Source organism: Hyperolius riggenbachi, chromosome 2 (genome assembly GCF_040937935.1).
Source record: "Hyperolius riggenbachi isolate aHypRig1 chromosome 2, aHypRig1.pri, whole genome shotgun sequence".
NCBI classification, from domain to species: domain Eukaryota; kingdom Metazoa; phylum Chordata; class Amphibia; order Anura; family Hyperoliidae; genus Hyperolius; species Hyperolius riggenbachi.
In genome coordinates, this window is record NC_090647.1 from 21,175,351 (window position 1) to 21,189,659 (window position 14,309).

General features: G+C 44.8%; 1 protein-coding gene across 1 annotated transcript; it reads right to left on the minus strand.

Annotated features, from left to right (window-relative positions):
* Window positions 1-12,295: 12,295 nt before the first annotated feature.
* On the minus strand, window positions 12,296-14,047 carry LOC137544652 (E3 ubiquitin/ISG15 ligase TRIM25-like). The gene has a single exon (XM_068265747.1). The coding sequence runs from the start codon at window positions 14,045-14,047 to the stop codon at window positions 12,296-12,298; it is 1,752 nt and encodes a 583-aa protein (XP_068121848.1).
* Between the last annotated feature and the right edge of the window lie 262 nt (window positions 14,048-14,309).

Here is a 14,309-nt window from a genome sequence, read left to right on the forward strand (position 1 = left end):
CGTGGGGCCTAACTCCAACCACTCCCCCTGGTGGTGCCTAATCCTAACCCCCCCCCCCCCCCCCGGTGGTGCCTAACCCTGACCACTCCCTCTGCAGAAACACCCTTTTACATATATTAACAATAATACCTTTGAAAATGTAAAATCTGTACTTATTAACGAAATAAAATGTGAAAAACTATACCGTTGTAAGCTTCTAAAACGATAACTACCTCAAAAACTATAATGTTGTAATGTTATTAACTACATTTTTCGTGGTGCCCTTTTTTCTGCTTTTTTTTTGCCTTATTAACGGTAATTGCATTACAGTCTATGGCGGCGCCCTTTTTTCCTGCTACCAAATTATCTAACCATCTATCTGCCTATTAGGCATTGTTCTACTGAGCAGGAGATAACCAGAAGACAATGGCCTTGATTCACTAAAAGGTGCTAAGTGTAAAGGGCCCATACACTTAAAGATTTTCCCGCCGATCACTGTGATCGAATCTGCTGTGAAATCGTTGTGAAAACGCGCACCGAACGATCGATTTCCGTCCGAAATCGATTGTTCCCGTCGATCCATCTGTGCGGAAGATTTCGCTTGATCGCCGGCGGGTCGGGAGTGCACCGATAGCGGCGCTCGAATGTCTGACGACCGACGCTAGCAGCAATACCTTACCTGCTCCACCGGCGCGTGTCCCCGCTGTCACCGCTGTTCCTTCTCCGCTGGTTTCCGGCAGACTCCACTTCTTCCTGTCCCGACAGGAAGTTTAAACAGTAGAGCGCCCTCTACTGTACAGTGAAGCTGCAGCCCTGGAGCCCAGAGCGGAGAGGTGACAGCGGTGACAGTGGGGACTCGCCGGCCGGAGCAGGTAATGTATGCATGGGGGGCAGCGGCAGCTTCACAGATGGTGAATCGATTTTATGCTGAAATCGATTCACAATCTGTTTGCAGTAAAGGTGGCCATACGATCCCTCTCTGATCAGATTCGATCAGAGAGGGATCTATCTGTTGGTCGATCTGATGGCAAATCGACCAGTGCATGGCTACCTTTAAGACACGAAAATGGCCATTTCACACGCTAATATGTGTGCAACAGAAAATCAAACAGAAAAATCTCAAGATGCGTACACACGCACTACTATAAAGAACGACGGGTCCGTCAGACCCTCCCACTGGGCGGGCGTTCCAGCGACAGTAGAGCGTGTGTACAATCTGTCGGCAGACTGATAACACTGTTTCTGTTCTGCTGGACGGATCGTTCAGAAACAGTGTTATCAGTCAGCCAACAGACTGTATACACACTCTACTATCGTTGGAACGCCAGCCCAGCGGGAGGGTCTGACGGACCCGTCGTTCCTAAAGGGGCCCATACACCTAACGATTTTCCCGCCGATATACAGCAGATTCGATCACTGTGATCGAATCTGCTGTGAAATCGTTGTGCAAACGCTGACAGAACGATTGATTTCCGCCTGAAAAAATCGTTCCAGTCGATTCCCGTTGATCCGCCCGTGTGGAAGATTTTGCTCAATCGCCGGCGGGTTGGGAGTGCGTCGATAGCGGCGTTCGAATGCCCGACAACCGACGCTAGCGGCAATGCATTACCTGCTCCGCCGGCGCGAGTCCCCTGGTCTCCGCTGTCCCCTTCTCCACTCGGTTCCGGCTAACTCCCCTACTGTCCCGGCAGGAAGTTTAAACAGGAGAGCGCCCTCTACTGTTTTCGGATCAGTGAATAATGGCGCACAGTGCCTATGCATAAAAATGGCGCTGCATTAAAAAGATACGCTTATCGCTATTTATCGTTAGTACTGCATAATAATGGCGCACAGGGAAAAAAGAAAAAAACAGCACACACTAACGTTATGTATCAATAGTGGCACACACTAACGTTATTTATCAATAGCCCCCTACATAAGCCAAACTGCAGACGTTATTTAACTGCAAAACGGTGAATGGATTTAATGTAACACTGTCAAGGTTAGGCACCACCGGGGGGGTCTTAGGGTTAGGCACCATCAGGGGGGTGGTTAGGGTTAGACACCACCAGGGGGGTCTTAGGGTTAGGGATAGGTAAAGGGAGGGTTCTGTGTGAGAGTAGGGTTAGTTATAGTTACAGTACAATATACACCACCAGGGGGGTGGTTAGGGTTAGGCACCACCAGGGGGGTGGTTAGGGTTAGGCACCACCAAGATGGGTGGTTAGGATTAGGAACCACCAGGGGGTGGTTAGGGTTAGGCACCACCAGGGGGGGGTTTATGGGTTAGGGGTAGGTACAGAGAGGGTTCTGTGTGTTAACGCTAAATAACAATAAGGCTTTAACGCTAAATAACAATAAGGCTTTAACGCTAAATAACAATAAGGCTTTAACGTTACATAACAATAAGGCTTTAACGTTAAATAGCGATAAGCGGCAATGGATTAGCGGCAGCACCGTGCGCCATTATTCTCAGGCGCCATTTTCAGATGTAAGCAGCCTGGGGAAAATCACATACTGTAGTAGCCCCTTCCAGTTCACAGTGAACTCTCCCAGCAATCAGCAGCATGAATAAACAGGTTTGCAAATGAAAGGATTGTATTGACTCCACAGTCCCACCCCCTTCCCTCCATCCACCCTTTGTCTGCTGGTAATTGAATCAGTCCAGTTGGCTCCAGGTGTCACTTCCTTATTATTCCCTGCATTATTCCCAGTTACAATGGCCCCTACAAAGTTGATAAAACTTTGGAGTGCTATCAGATGGAGTAATACTGTATTCTTTGCTGTTGTTTTTTACATATATGTGTTTTTTTGGTATGTAGAGGTGTACAGAGGCGCCAAAAGAGTAAAATACGCTAAAATCATCTAAAATCGTTCGGGAGGCGGTGGTGGACCAGACACTCCAAACAGACACGATGCTGTCAATATATTAAACGGAATTTATTCACATACTCCTAGTAGTAACTGGCAACGCGTTTCACGGGCACAATCCCGCCTCATCAGGCAACAAAACAACAGGAGTAACACACAGCTAGGGGGCATTGGAGTGTCTGGTTCACCACCGCCTCCCGGACGATTTTAGATGATTTTAGCGTATTTTACTCTTTTGGCGCCTCTGTACACTTCTACATAGTAAGTTATCCACCCTTGGTGGAAGGGTGATACACCCTCCTTTTTCTTCTATCCACAGAGAGCGACATCTTAACCCTGAGTGGGGACAGGTCTAATCTCCCCACCTGCTTCTTCAGTGGTTGCCTATGCGGTAACCCTGGTTTGTGAGTATAAATACTTACGTTACATATTATCTCCCTTCTTCCAAAACATACTTCACCATATTGGGCTCTCGGTTTTCTGTTTTTGTGTTTTTTGGGGGGGGATTTTTGCAAAACACCATCTGAAAGCGCCTACGAATGACTGCACTGAACATCAGGCTTATATAATGTTGTACTTACCTCAGCAGAGGGAAGACTTCACCTACCGCACGGTGGTATAGTGCATAGTGCTCTTGCCTTGCAGCAAAAGCTTTTCACTTCCAGGTCAAAGTGTACTTCCTGTTTTGCCACAAGAAAAACAAAATCGCTAAACGCAAACGCACCAAAATGTCAACAGGCATAAATAAAAAATCGCTAGGCACATGCCGGGAATTGCTACCACAAATCGCTACAAAAAGCGCCAACTGTTGGCAATTAAACTTATCGATATTTGGTGTTAACTAGACCAAAGTTTAGCTATGCAAGTTTTCAGGGGACCAGTTCCCTAATCTGATTGTAGGGAGGGCAGCCTCACATAGCCCCCTTCTACAGGCATATTTCCAGATGTTAGATTAGCAAAAACTTTATACCGGTAAATAAAAAAAGGGCGGGGGGGGGGGGGGGGGGCTACTTCCCGGAAAGCTGGCATAACTAAATTTTTGTCAGGGTGCGTACACACATCCAATTTTCATTGGCCAATTTTACCACTTGCATGTAATATGAAAGCTAACCTGCACAATCTGTGTATAGTATTCAAAATCCGTATGCCCTCATACTGCATGGAGGTGGTAAAATTGGTCAGTCATTGGCCAATTAAAATTGGATGTGTGTATGCACTCTCAAGCCCAATCTACACCATACGATTCTTTATACGATTCGATTACGATTCTATTTACAATCTGATTAAATCCGACATGTCCATTGCAAAACAAAGGCAAATCTAATTGAATCGAATCCTGATCGGACATGTCAGATTTAATCGGATCGTAAATAGAATCGTAATCGAATCGTATAAAGAATTGTATCATGTAGATTGGGCTTAAAGCCTGGTACACATTTTCAATTACGATTGGCCAACTACTGGCCAATTTTACCACCTTCATGTAAGCAGATGAGAAGATTGTGTAGGTAACCCCTCATACACTACATGAAGGTGGCAAAATCGGTCAATGATGGACCAATCATAACTGAAAGTGTGTACCAGGCTTAAAGGTTGCCCTTAAAGAGACTCTGAAGCGAGAATAATTCTCGCTTCAGAGCTCATAGTTAACAGGGGCATGTGTGCCCCTGCTAAAACGCCGCTATCCTGCGGCTAAACAGGGGTCCCTTCACCCCCAAACCCACCCCTGCAAAATCTACGACCAACTTGGTCGTAGATTTTGCTCTTCCTGGAGGCAGGGCTAATGGCTGCAGCCCCGCCTCACAGCGCGTCTATCAGACGCGCATCGCCGCCTCTCCCCCGCCCCTCTCAGCGAAGGAAGACTGAGAGGGGCGGGGGAGAGGCGGAGATACGCGCTGACAGACGCGCGTGAGGCAGGGCTGCGGCGGTTAGCCCTGCCCCAATGCGGAAGAGATTCCGCGCTGTACGGAGGAGATTTGGGAGGTAAGGGACTCCCGTTAAGCCGCGGGATAGCGGCGTTATAGCAGGGGGAGACATGCCCCTGCTATCTATGAGGTCTGAAGCGAGATTTATTCTCGCTTCAGACTCTCTTTAAAGTAAAGCCTGGTACACACTTTCAATTATGATTACGATTACTGACCAATTTTTCCACCTCCATGTAGTATGATGGTTTAACTACAGAATCTGCTGATAGTATTCAATATCTGGTGACCCTCATACTACATGTAGGTTGTAAAATTGGTCAGTGATTGGCCTATCAAAGCCTTATTAGGATCCAGAGGCTTCTCCCTCCCGAGGTAACTACCTCCCAGGGGCATTTTGTTTCCTTAGGCTAGGTTCACAGTGAGACGTTATGTTGTAATGCAATGTTAAAGTCACAACGCAGCATCATAAGGCAACAATACAAAAAAGTGGTACCATTGCATACATAGGGGACAGTAAAGCATACAGGCAATGAAAGTATGCTTCCCTGTACCTGGTAACGTGCGATTAGAGGTAACACACTGCAGCAGTGCATTACCATAGCGCTACATGTTGCATTGTGACGCTAACATCGCACTGTGAGCGTCCCATAGGCTTATCATTGCAGTGCGGTAACCTGCGTTATTAGAGTTTATAACGCAGCACCACAATGTCCCACTGTAAACGTAGCCTTACAGATTATCAATACAATTCTCCAGACGATTCAATAGTCCGGTGTGCTGTCACAATATCGATCGGAAATTATTGTTTGGACACACTTAAAGAGACACTGAAGCGAAAAAAAAAACTATGAATATAATGAATTGGTTGTGTAGTACGAGTAATTACTAGAACATTAGTAGCAAAGAAAATATTCTCATATTTTTATTTTCAGTTATTTAACTTTTTTATAACATTGCATCATTCTGTCATATTTGCAGTTTACACACTACTCAGCATTCTAAATGTTTTTACAGAGCAGGCTGAACTTTTGATCTGTCCTGAACTGTTCTCTGCAAAAGAAAAAAAAATACAGCTAAGATAACAACCTTCAGAAGACAGAGCTCTCTCCAACTTTGAAAGTCATGAAGTTTAATGGCTTTTTTGCATAGATAACAACTGGAGTTTCTTAACTCTTCCTGTACTAGAAACAATATTATACTCATATGTCTGCTACTAATTTCTTAGCTGTACTACACATACAAATCATTGTGTCATATATATTTTTTTCGCTTCAGTGTCTCTTTAAGGAAGGAAAGCGGTTATGCAATTCAATCAGACTAATGAAATCGATTTCGAACTCGAGTTTTTGGATACCGCCAATCTGAATGAATTGGTTAGCAAAGATATTACAATCAAATTGGATGATCGAATCGTCTGGAGAATTGTATTGTAAATGGCCACCTTTGGGGTGAATACACACATCCAATTGTGATTCACCAATGACCAATTAAACCACCGCCATGCAGTAGGAGGGCCACCAGGTATTGAACACTATGAGCTTAGACAGACGTCACACGTGCGCCCTTATTAGGCAACCACGTGCAGCGCAAGTGTATGGGGAACGCAGTGCGCCTGGGGCCAGCGGAGGAGAATCGCAGGCCGGACAGGTAATGTATAACTTGCACGGGACACCGGGGGGACATTTAACATCAGGGGGACAGCGTCGGGGGTTTCGTCGCGTACGTCGATTGTCCCAAAACTGTACGCTGTTACCGCCGCGCACCTGACCGAGAAAGTTGGCCCGACATCTTGCAGCATGCGCGACCAACTAATGCAACCAATTTCAAACCGAAATTGGTCGCATTGTCGTTTGGGCATGCACTTGGCAATGGCAGCACCTAATCTAAAGCTTAGTACACACTTTCAAATATGATTGTCAAATCACTGATCAATCTTCCCTCCTCCATGTGGTTTAGGGGCAACAGATATTGAATACTACAAGTAGATTATTTAGGTCAGACCTCATATTACATGGAGGTAGTAAATGTGGTCAGCGATTGGCCAATCATAATTGAAAGTGTGTACTAAGCTTAAAGTTGCATAAACACATCCAATTTTGACTTGCCAATTGTATATGAGAGTTTACTACACAATTTGTTCATAGTAGTCAAAAATGGTTGACCCTTATACTAAATGGAAGAGGTAAAACTGGCCACTAATTGGCCAATCAAAATTGTGTGTGTGTGAAATCATTTTGCTACTCTCAAAAAAAAGTAGATTTTTCTGACAAAATGAGCAGCGCTGAGACTGCTGAGATGAAAAAAGAAGCACTAGAAGTACAAGCATCAATGCAAAAAGTTAAAACGTTTATTAGAAAAAAAATACAAAATAAATACTGTGCAGCTAAGTTACATTCATCGGTAATAAACCATCTTCTCTATCCTGATTTACACCCAGCTGTCTTATGGTGCCCATACACTCACAGATTGTGGCGAACGAATCAATTACTCTCTGATCAGAATCTGATTGGATCGTGATCGATTCCTTCTACACACAGTACAACAATATTCAAACGCAAATCTATTTAAAATCAGTTGAACCACAGCATGGAGTCATTTTATGCAGTGCAATGCTATGGCCAATCGATCCAACATGGCGTCTGCCCTGCCCCCCCAACTGAGATTTTACATTCTGCCGATCGATAGTTCAAATTGATAGACGTTTGAATGATCCGACATGGTGGGGCAATAGATTTCTGGCAGATTCAATCAGGGCTCGTTCACACTAGGGGCGCTTTCAGCATTTTTTCAAGCACAGAAGATTTTCAAAATCGCCCTAAAAACGCTTCTGCAGTGATTCCCTATGAGAGTGTTCACATCTGAACGGTTCGTTTCCGATCCGCTCAGCAAAGGGCTGCCTGGACCATTTTCGGGGTGATTCCGCATCAATGGAAGGTATAGGAAAAGTGCAAAACGCTCACAAAATCGCTTTGTGCAGTGATTGCGTTCACGTTTTTAAGAATAAATACATTGTAGGGAGTGAATTAAAAAATTGCTCTGAAAAAGCGCTTAGAAAAGCGATTTAAAATAAAACAGCGTGCAGTGGAGCGCTGGGAGGTGCTAAAAAAAAAGTGCACAAAATCGCAAAACGCTTGTGATTTGGATTTTAGATGTGAACAGGGCGTCAGAGTGATCAAATCTGCCAGGAATTTAACAGGAAATGGATTTATCCCAAGTTCCCAACAGAAACCTGTCCAGCTGCAAATCAATATATACAGTAGCTACTTTAAAGAGAGTGAAGCGAGAATAGATCTCGCTTCAGACCTCATAAATAGCAGGGGCACGTGTGCCCCTGCTAAAACGCCGCTATCCCGCGGCTTAACGGGGGTCCCTGTCCCCCCAAATCCCCTCCGTAATGCAGGGGAGCGCTTCCGCATTGGGGCAGGGCTAACCGCCGCAGCCCTGCCCCACGCGCGTCTGTCAGCGCGTATCTCCGCCTCTCCCCCGCCCCTCTCAGTCTTCCTTCACTGAGAGGGGCGGGGGAGAGGCGGCGATGCACGTCTGATAGACGCGCTGGGAGGCAGGGCTGCAGCCGTTAGCCCTTGCCTCCAGGAAGAGAATATTCTACGACCAACTTGCGACCCAGGTTTGCGGGGGGTGGGTTGGGGGGTCAGGGACCCTCGTGCAGCCGCGGGATAGCGGCGTTTTAGCAGGGGCACACATGCCCCTGCTATATATGAGAGCTGAAGCAAGATTTAGTCTCGCTTCAGTGTCTCTTTAAAACAGCAGAGATCATGGCTGCCCATAAAAACATCAGAGAAATAGACCATAACGACAGTATTATTTCTATAGCGCTTTTCTGCCATTGGACACTAAGTGCTTATCGACAATAATGCAGCGTAAAGCCTGGTACACACTTTCAATTATGATTGGACAATCACTGACCAATTTTACTGCCTCCATGTAGTATGAGCTCAACAGATACTGAATACTATGAGTAGATTGCATCAGTAAACCCACACACTACATGCAGGGGGTAAAATCGGTCAGTGATTGGCCAATTATAATTGAAAGTGTGTACAAGGTTTTAGTTTGTGGATTAGTGGATCAGTTTTACCCCCTCCATGTAGTATGAGGCCTGGAACTCACTAGAGAGCTTTTTTGAGCGTTTAGGGATTGCTTTAAACCGCTAGCGATTTCCCTAAACGCTCTGCCAATGTAAATAAATGTAACACATTTCACAGTAGCGATTGCGATGAGCAAAATCCCAATCGCAGGACATGCAGCATTTTGGGAGCACTTGTGCGTCAATGTAAAGTACTGAAGCGCTGGCAAATCGCTCATGAATCGCTACACATAGCCATTTGCGTGCGATTTTAAATTAATGCAAACTATAAAAAAAATATAATTTTAAAAGTCGCTAATTGCAAATCGCTATCACAATTGCTGGCAAAAAGCTTACACTTCTTAAAATCGCTACCAAAATCTCCGGAAAACAATCTTGAAATTGCTTGCAAAACGCTAATTAAAAACGCCAGCGATTTGTAGTGGGTTGCAGGCCTGAGCGTTTACATACCTATGAACAGATTGTGTACTCTCATACTACATGGGAGTGGTAAGATTGCTTAGTAATTGGCCCATCAAAATTGAATGTGTGTATGCCTTATTACATGTAGTATGAGACCTTGCCTTTATAATCTGTTCACAGTTTTCAAAATGTTACTACCCTCATGTAATATAAGGGCTCGTTTCCACTATAGCGAATCCGCATGCGTTGTCCGCATGCGGATTCGCACAGCCAATACAAGTGGATGGGCCTGTTTCCACTTGTGCGCTGTGCGGAGCGTTTTTGTGTGCGGGGAAAATCTGCACGGCAGAGCCGTCAGAATTCGCTCCCCGCACACCGCTAAGCGAATCGCATACAATGTATCTAATAGGGAAATCGCATGCGGTTTTGGCATGCGTTTTCCCCACGATTTCGCATAGGAGGTAATGTTAATTTACACAGGCAGTGACATGGTTAAAATCGCCCACCTACTACCCTATGCGAAATCGCATGCGAAATCGCGGGAAAAAACGCATGCAAAATCGCACCCGCATGCGGTTTTGGCATGCGTTTTCCCCGCGATTTCGCATATTAGGTAAGGTTAATTTACACAGGCAGTGACATGGTTAAAATCGCCCACCTACTACCCTATGCGAAATCGCGGGAAAAAACGCATGCAAAATCGCACCCGCATGCGATTTCGTCTGCGTTGATTTCCCGGCGATTCCGCACCGCACAAGTGGAAATGCAGCCTAAGGGTCAATATATAATGAATACTATAAGAAGATTGTGTAGGTATACTCTCTACTACATTGAGGCGGTAAAATAGGTCAGTGATTGGCCAATCATAATTGAACGTGTGTACCAGGCTTCACACTCAAGCCAGGTACACACACTCAATTATGATTGGCCAATCACTTACCAAATTTACCACCTCCATTTACTATGGAGGTTTACCTACACAATCTCCGGAGGGCTAGTGCACCCCCAAATCGCTATTGCAGTCGTTAGCGGTTAGCGATTTGCAATAGATTCTGTGAAGTGATTTTAGAGCGATTTTTGAATGAATAAGCGTTATTGCTCATTCAGGTCTCCTTCACACTAGTGTGTTTTTGTCTTTTTTTCGGGCGCATGCGATTTTCAAAACCGCCCAAAAAAAGCTTGTGCAATGAATCTCTATGAGAAGGTTCATATCAGCGCGGTGCGCCTGCTTTGCGGTCAGCAAAGCGCTGCCTGTGCCATTTTTGGGGCATTTTTGATATAATGGAAGGTATAAGAAAAACCGCAAATCACTCACAAAACCGCTTTGTGCAGCGATTGCGTAAGCGTTTATAAGAAGAAATACATTGTATTTATTATTTTCCGGGTCCAAGAGTTCACTTCCTGACTTGCGCCAGGGAGTGAATTACAAAACCGCTCTGGAAAAGCGCTTTTATCAGAAACGCAGTGCGCAGTGCAGAGCCGGGGGGGGGGGGGCAGAGAGCACAAAAGCGCCAAAAGTTTGCGTTTTCGATTTTAGGTGTGAATGAGACCTGATTCAAGCTGATTCGCTTAAAAAAATGCTACATGCACGTTTGTGATTTTCGAAAAATCACAACGCTGCTGTGGGAACACCCTCATAGGGTTTCAGTAGCCAAGCGATCTGAAAAGCGCTCAGAAGCACTCCTTGGTCTGCACCAGCCCTCATAATGTTCATTCTATATTGACCTTTATAGATTACATCAATGTGGTAAAATTAGTCAGTGATTGGCCAATCATAATTGTAAGTGTGTACCAGGCTTAAGAGCCAGCACTGTTGGGGAGTGGGATCCACTGACTACCATCATAACAGATGGTTGTTGGTATGTACAGAGCATGTTTAAGGGTGTGTACACACATCCAATTTTGATTGGTCAATTTTATCCCTTTCATGTAGTATGAGAGCTTACCTATATAATTTGTTCACAAGTCTGTAGGCCCTCATAGTACATGGTACAATCGGTCAGTGATTGGCCAATCATAATTTAAAGTGTATACCAGGCTTGAGGGTCAACAGATTTTGAAAACTATGAGCAGATTATATAGGTACACTCTCATACTACATAGAAGAGGTAACATTGGTCAGTGATTGGCACACACATGCAATTTAAATTGGACAGTGATTGGTTACTTTTACCACTTGTAACTAACCATGTAGTATTTTGGAGGGAAGCTCTCATACTACACGTAATAAGGCATACACACATGCAATTTTAGTTGGTCAATTATTAGCCAATTTTACCAATCATGCAGTATGAGAGCTTAGCTACACAATTTGTTGTTCATAGGTAGGTAAACTCTCATACTGCAGAGGTGGTAAAAATGGTCAGTAATTGGCCAATCCTAATTGAAAGTGTGTACCAGGCTTACGTTTATCAGCAGTGTTAAATCGCAGCAAAGATAAGCAAAGCATACATATTTTAACAGATTATATATCGAACCACAGCATTCCAGTGCCATCAATCTACAGCAGCTACCGCCCCACTCCTGTGCAAGAGAGATCTTTCGTTAGGACAATTCTATTATTTTGAAGGATTTCCACTGGAAATCGATCAAAATAATGAACGGACTCTCATGTTGGGGCATCAAACAATGGCAGATTTGATTAAAGTGATCGAATCTTCAAAGGAAAATCAACTAGTGTATGGGCACCTTTACAATCCAGCAATCTATGTTATATCGTGAAAACACACAAGAGAGGGTTTTAAGACTTACCACCCAATAGCAGTAAACAAATAAAAATAAAAGTTCTCATCCTCTTCAACAGTTATAAATCAGTCCAGTACATACAATGTGTAGATGGTGACGCAAGGCACTTCAAGTAGCCATAGAAAAACATTGTCTGAGTCTTGTATTGTTCATTACTTGGATGAATTGGATTTCGGGTTGGATGACCACAAAAAAAAAAAAAAAAACTAAGTCAAACTCAGAATTCTCCCATAGTCAGAATATCCAATGTCTGGAGACCAGAGACAGATGATAGGCAATAGATGGACAATTACGATGAATCTGTGTCTGTGAAATAATCGGTGGGTGGATCTTCTTCATCTTCATTGGGCTTACATATTTCCACGTAACCCGATGCTACCCATAATGCAAAGTGTAGCGGCTCGGTGAAGGTCGTGTTGAAGGTGTGGAGACGCCTGGGGGGTTCAAGCTGAGCGTAAAAAGAAATCTGCATGGCATCATAATCCAGATACACCCTTATTATTTCAGCACGGACCCCCTGGCCTATCCTGGTCACCTTATTGTCGTGTACCACCGAATATCGATTATTCGACCAGCACAAACTCCAGGACTTCTCATTGCATCCAATTACCGAGTGATCTCCTCTCCTGTCTATACTGGGGTAACAAAGCCCAATTCTCCACCATTTGGATTCCTCGACCTTCACATCCCAGTGATGTTGCCCTGAGGAGAAACTTTGGACGCTCAAGACCTGAGGATCGTGGAGGAATCTTTGAGGTGTTTCAGGGTAGTCGTGGCTTAGTACTGAACTGGAGGCCACTCTCTTGTGATACGGTATATGGAGATGGTTACCGGCCGTGTCTGCATCAAGGAATATATTGACATACGAAGATAGTTCGTCTTCCTCAATATCTGATTCCTCGTCTTGGAGCTCTGCGTAATCTTCAGCTTTAACGGCTCGGGGAAGCGGCCAGGGATGGTCGGCTTCGTCTTCAGCAGAAGGACCGTTCTCTTCTTCCCTCCGCACATTTATATCACATAGGATATTAAACAACCCTCTTTCAAATTTCTGATAGATCTTCTCCATGTCCAGGTCTCTTCCATTATCAAGCTTCTCATCAAGCTTCACTCCATCCTCATGGTCCTCTTCCAGAGAGTCAAGCCACTCAAGTACATCTGGTTCCTGCAAGAGAGTCAGTGGATCAGCCGTGTTACACAGATCCTCGATGTATTCCATCCGATTGGACAACTCCTTCTTTTTACTTTCATAATCGATGATATCATAATCATAGGAGAGGGACACCTGCTCTGCCTCTGTGACGATGTCGCTCAAAATGGTTGTCTCCAGGTTTTTCAGACTTTTCTTGAGGTCTTTAAACAATGTGGAGACTCTTTCTGCTTCATCATCGGCTATTACTTGTTTTTGCCTCTTGCATTCCTCCAACTTCTCGATTCTTTTGTCAGTCTCCTCTGTCTTGTCCTCCAATTTCTTTATATCATTTCTCAACAGCTCCTTCTTCCTCTTAGAGGCTTCCACCAGGGTCTTCACTGGGTGTCCCCGGTGTTCCTCTACTGAGCAGTAAACACAGATAAAGGCATCCTCCTCCTCGCAGTAGTATTCCACTAGCTTGTTATGGTTGGAGCATTTCATATGCTCCAGAGGAGAGTCTATATCATGCAAGACGTGTTCTGGTGTCCTACTGTGAACTTTCAGGTGTTTCAAACACAAATCGGCGTCACAGTGCAGACAGGTCATCACGGCGCGGTCAGGAACGTCCACACAGTAGGTGCACAAGACTCCCATTTGGCGGTTTGTAATACAAGACAGGATCCAGTCCGCAATGTTCCGCAGCGTTATGTTCTTCTGCAGCGCAGGTCGAAAATAAAAGCATGTTCTACATGCCGGACAGGAATAGTCTCCTCCAGTGTCCTCCTGGGTATCCAGGTGCTGGTCAATACAGTCCTGGCAGAAATTGTGTCCACATTTCAGGTTCACGGGATCGGTATAAACGGTCAGACAGACGGGACACTCCATCTCCTTGCTCAGATCACAGGACGTCATTGTTGGCAGCAGAATTGAAGCGGAAACCTCCTAACTCCTAGTCTTCGAAAGGCGAATTTTCACAGGTATTCCCGCAGGGGCAGGCGTGAGGTGGAGCAGGACTCTACCGTGCAGCAATCTCCATAGACTCAGGACAGAACTTGTCCAACCAAACTTCCAGAATTAAATGAGCAAGAGTTTCAACTTTTGCTCCCCCACATTATAGTTCATTCCCAGCCTGAAAATCCCCTCCCCCTAGTGTAATCCTACCTGTTCCTAATTG

Excerpts from the sequence above, each read along its gene's own strand:
- LOC137544652 (XM_068265747.1), bottom strand. The coding sequence starts at position 14,047 with ATGACGTCCTGTGATCTGAGCAAGGAGATGGAGTGTCCCGTCTGTCTG.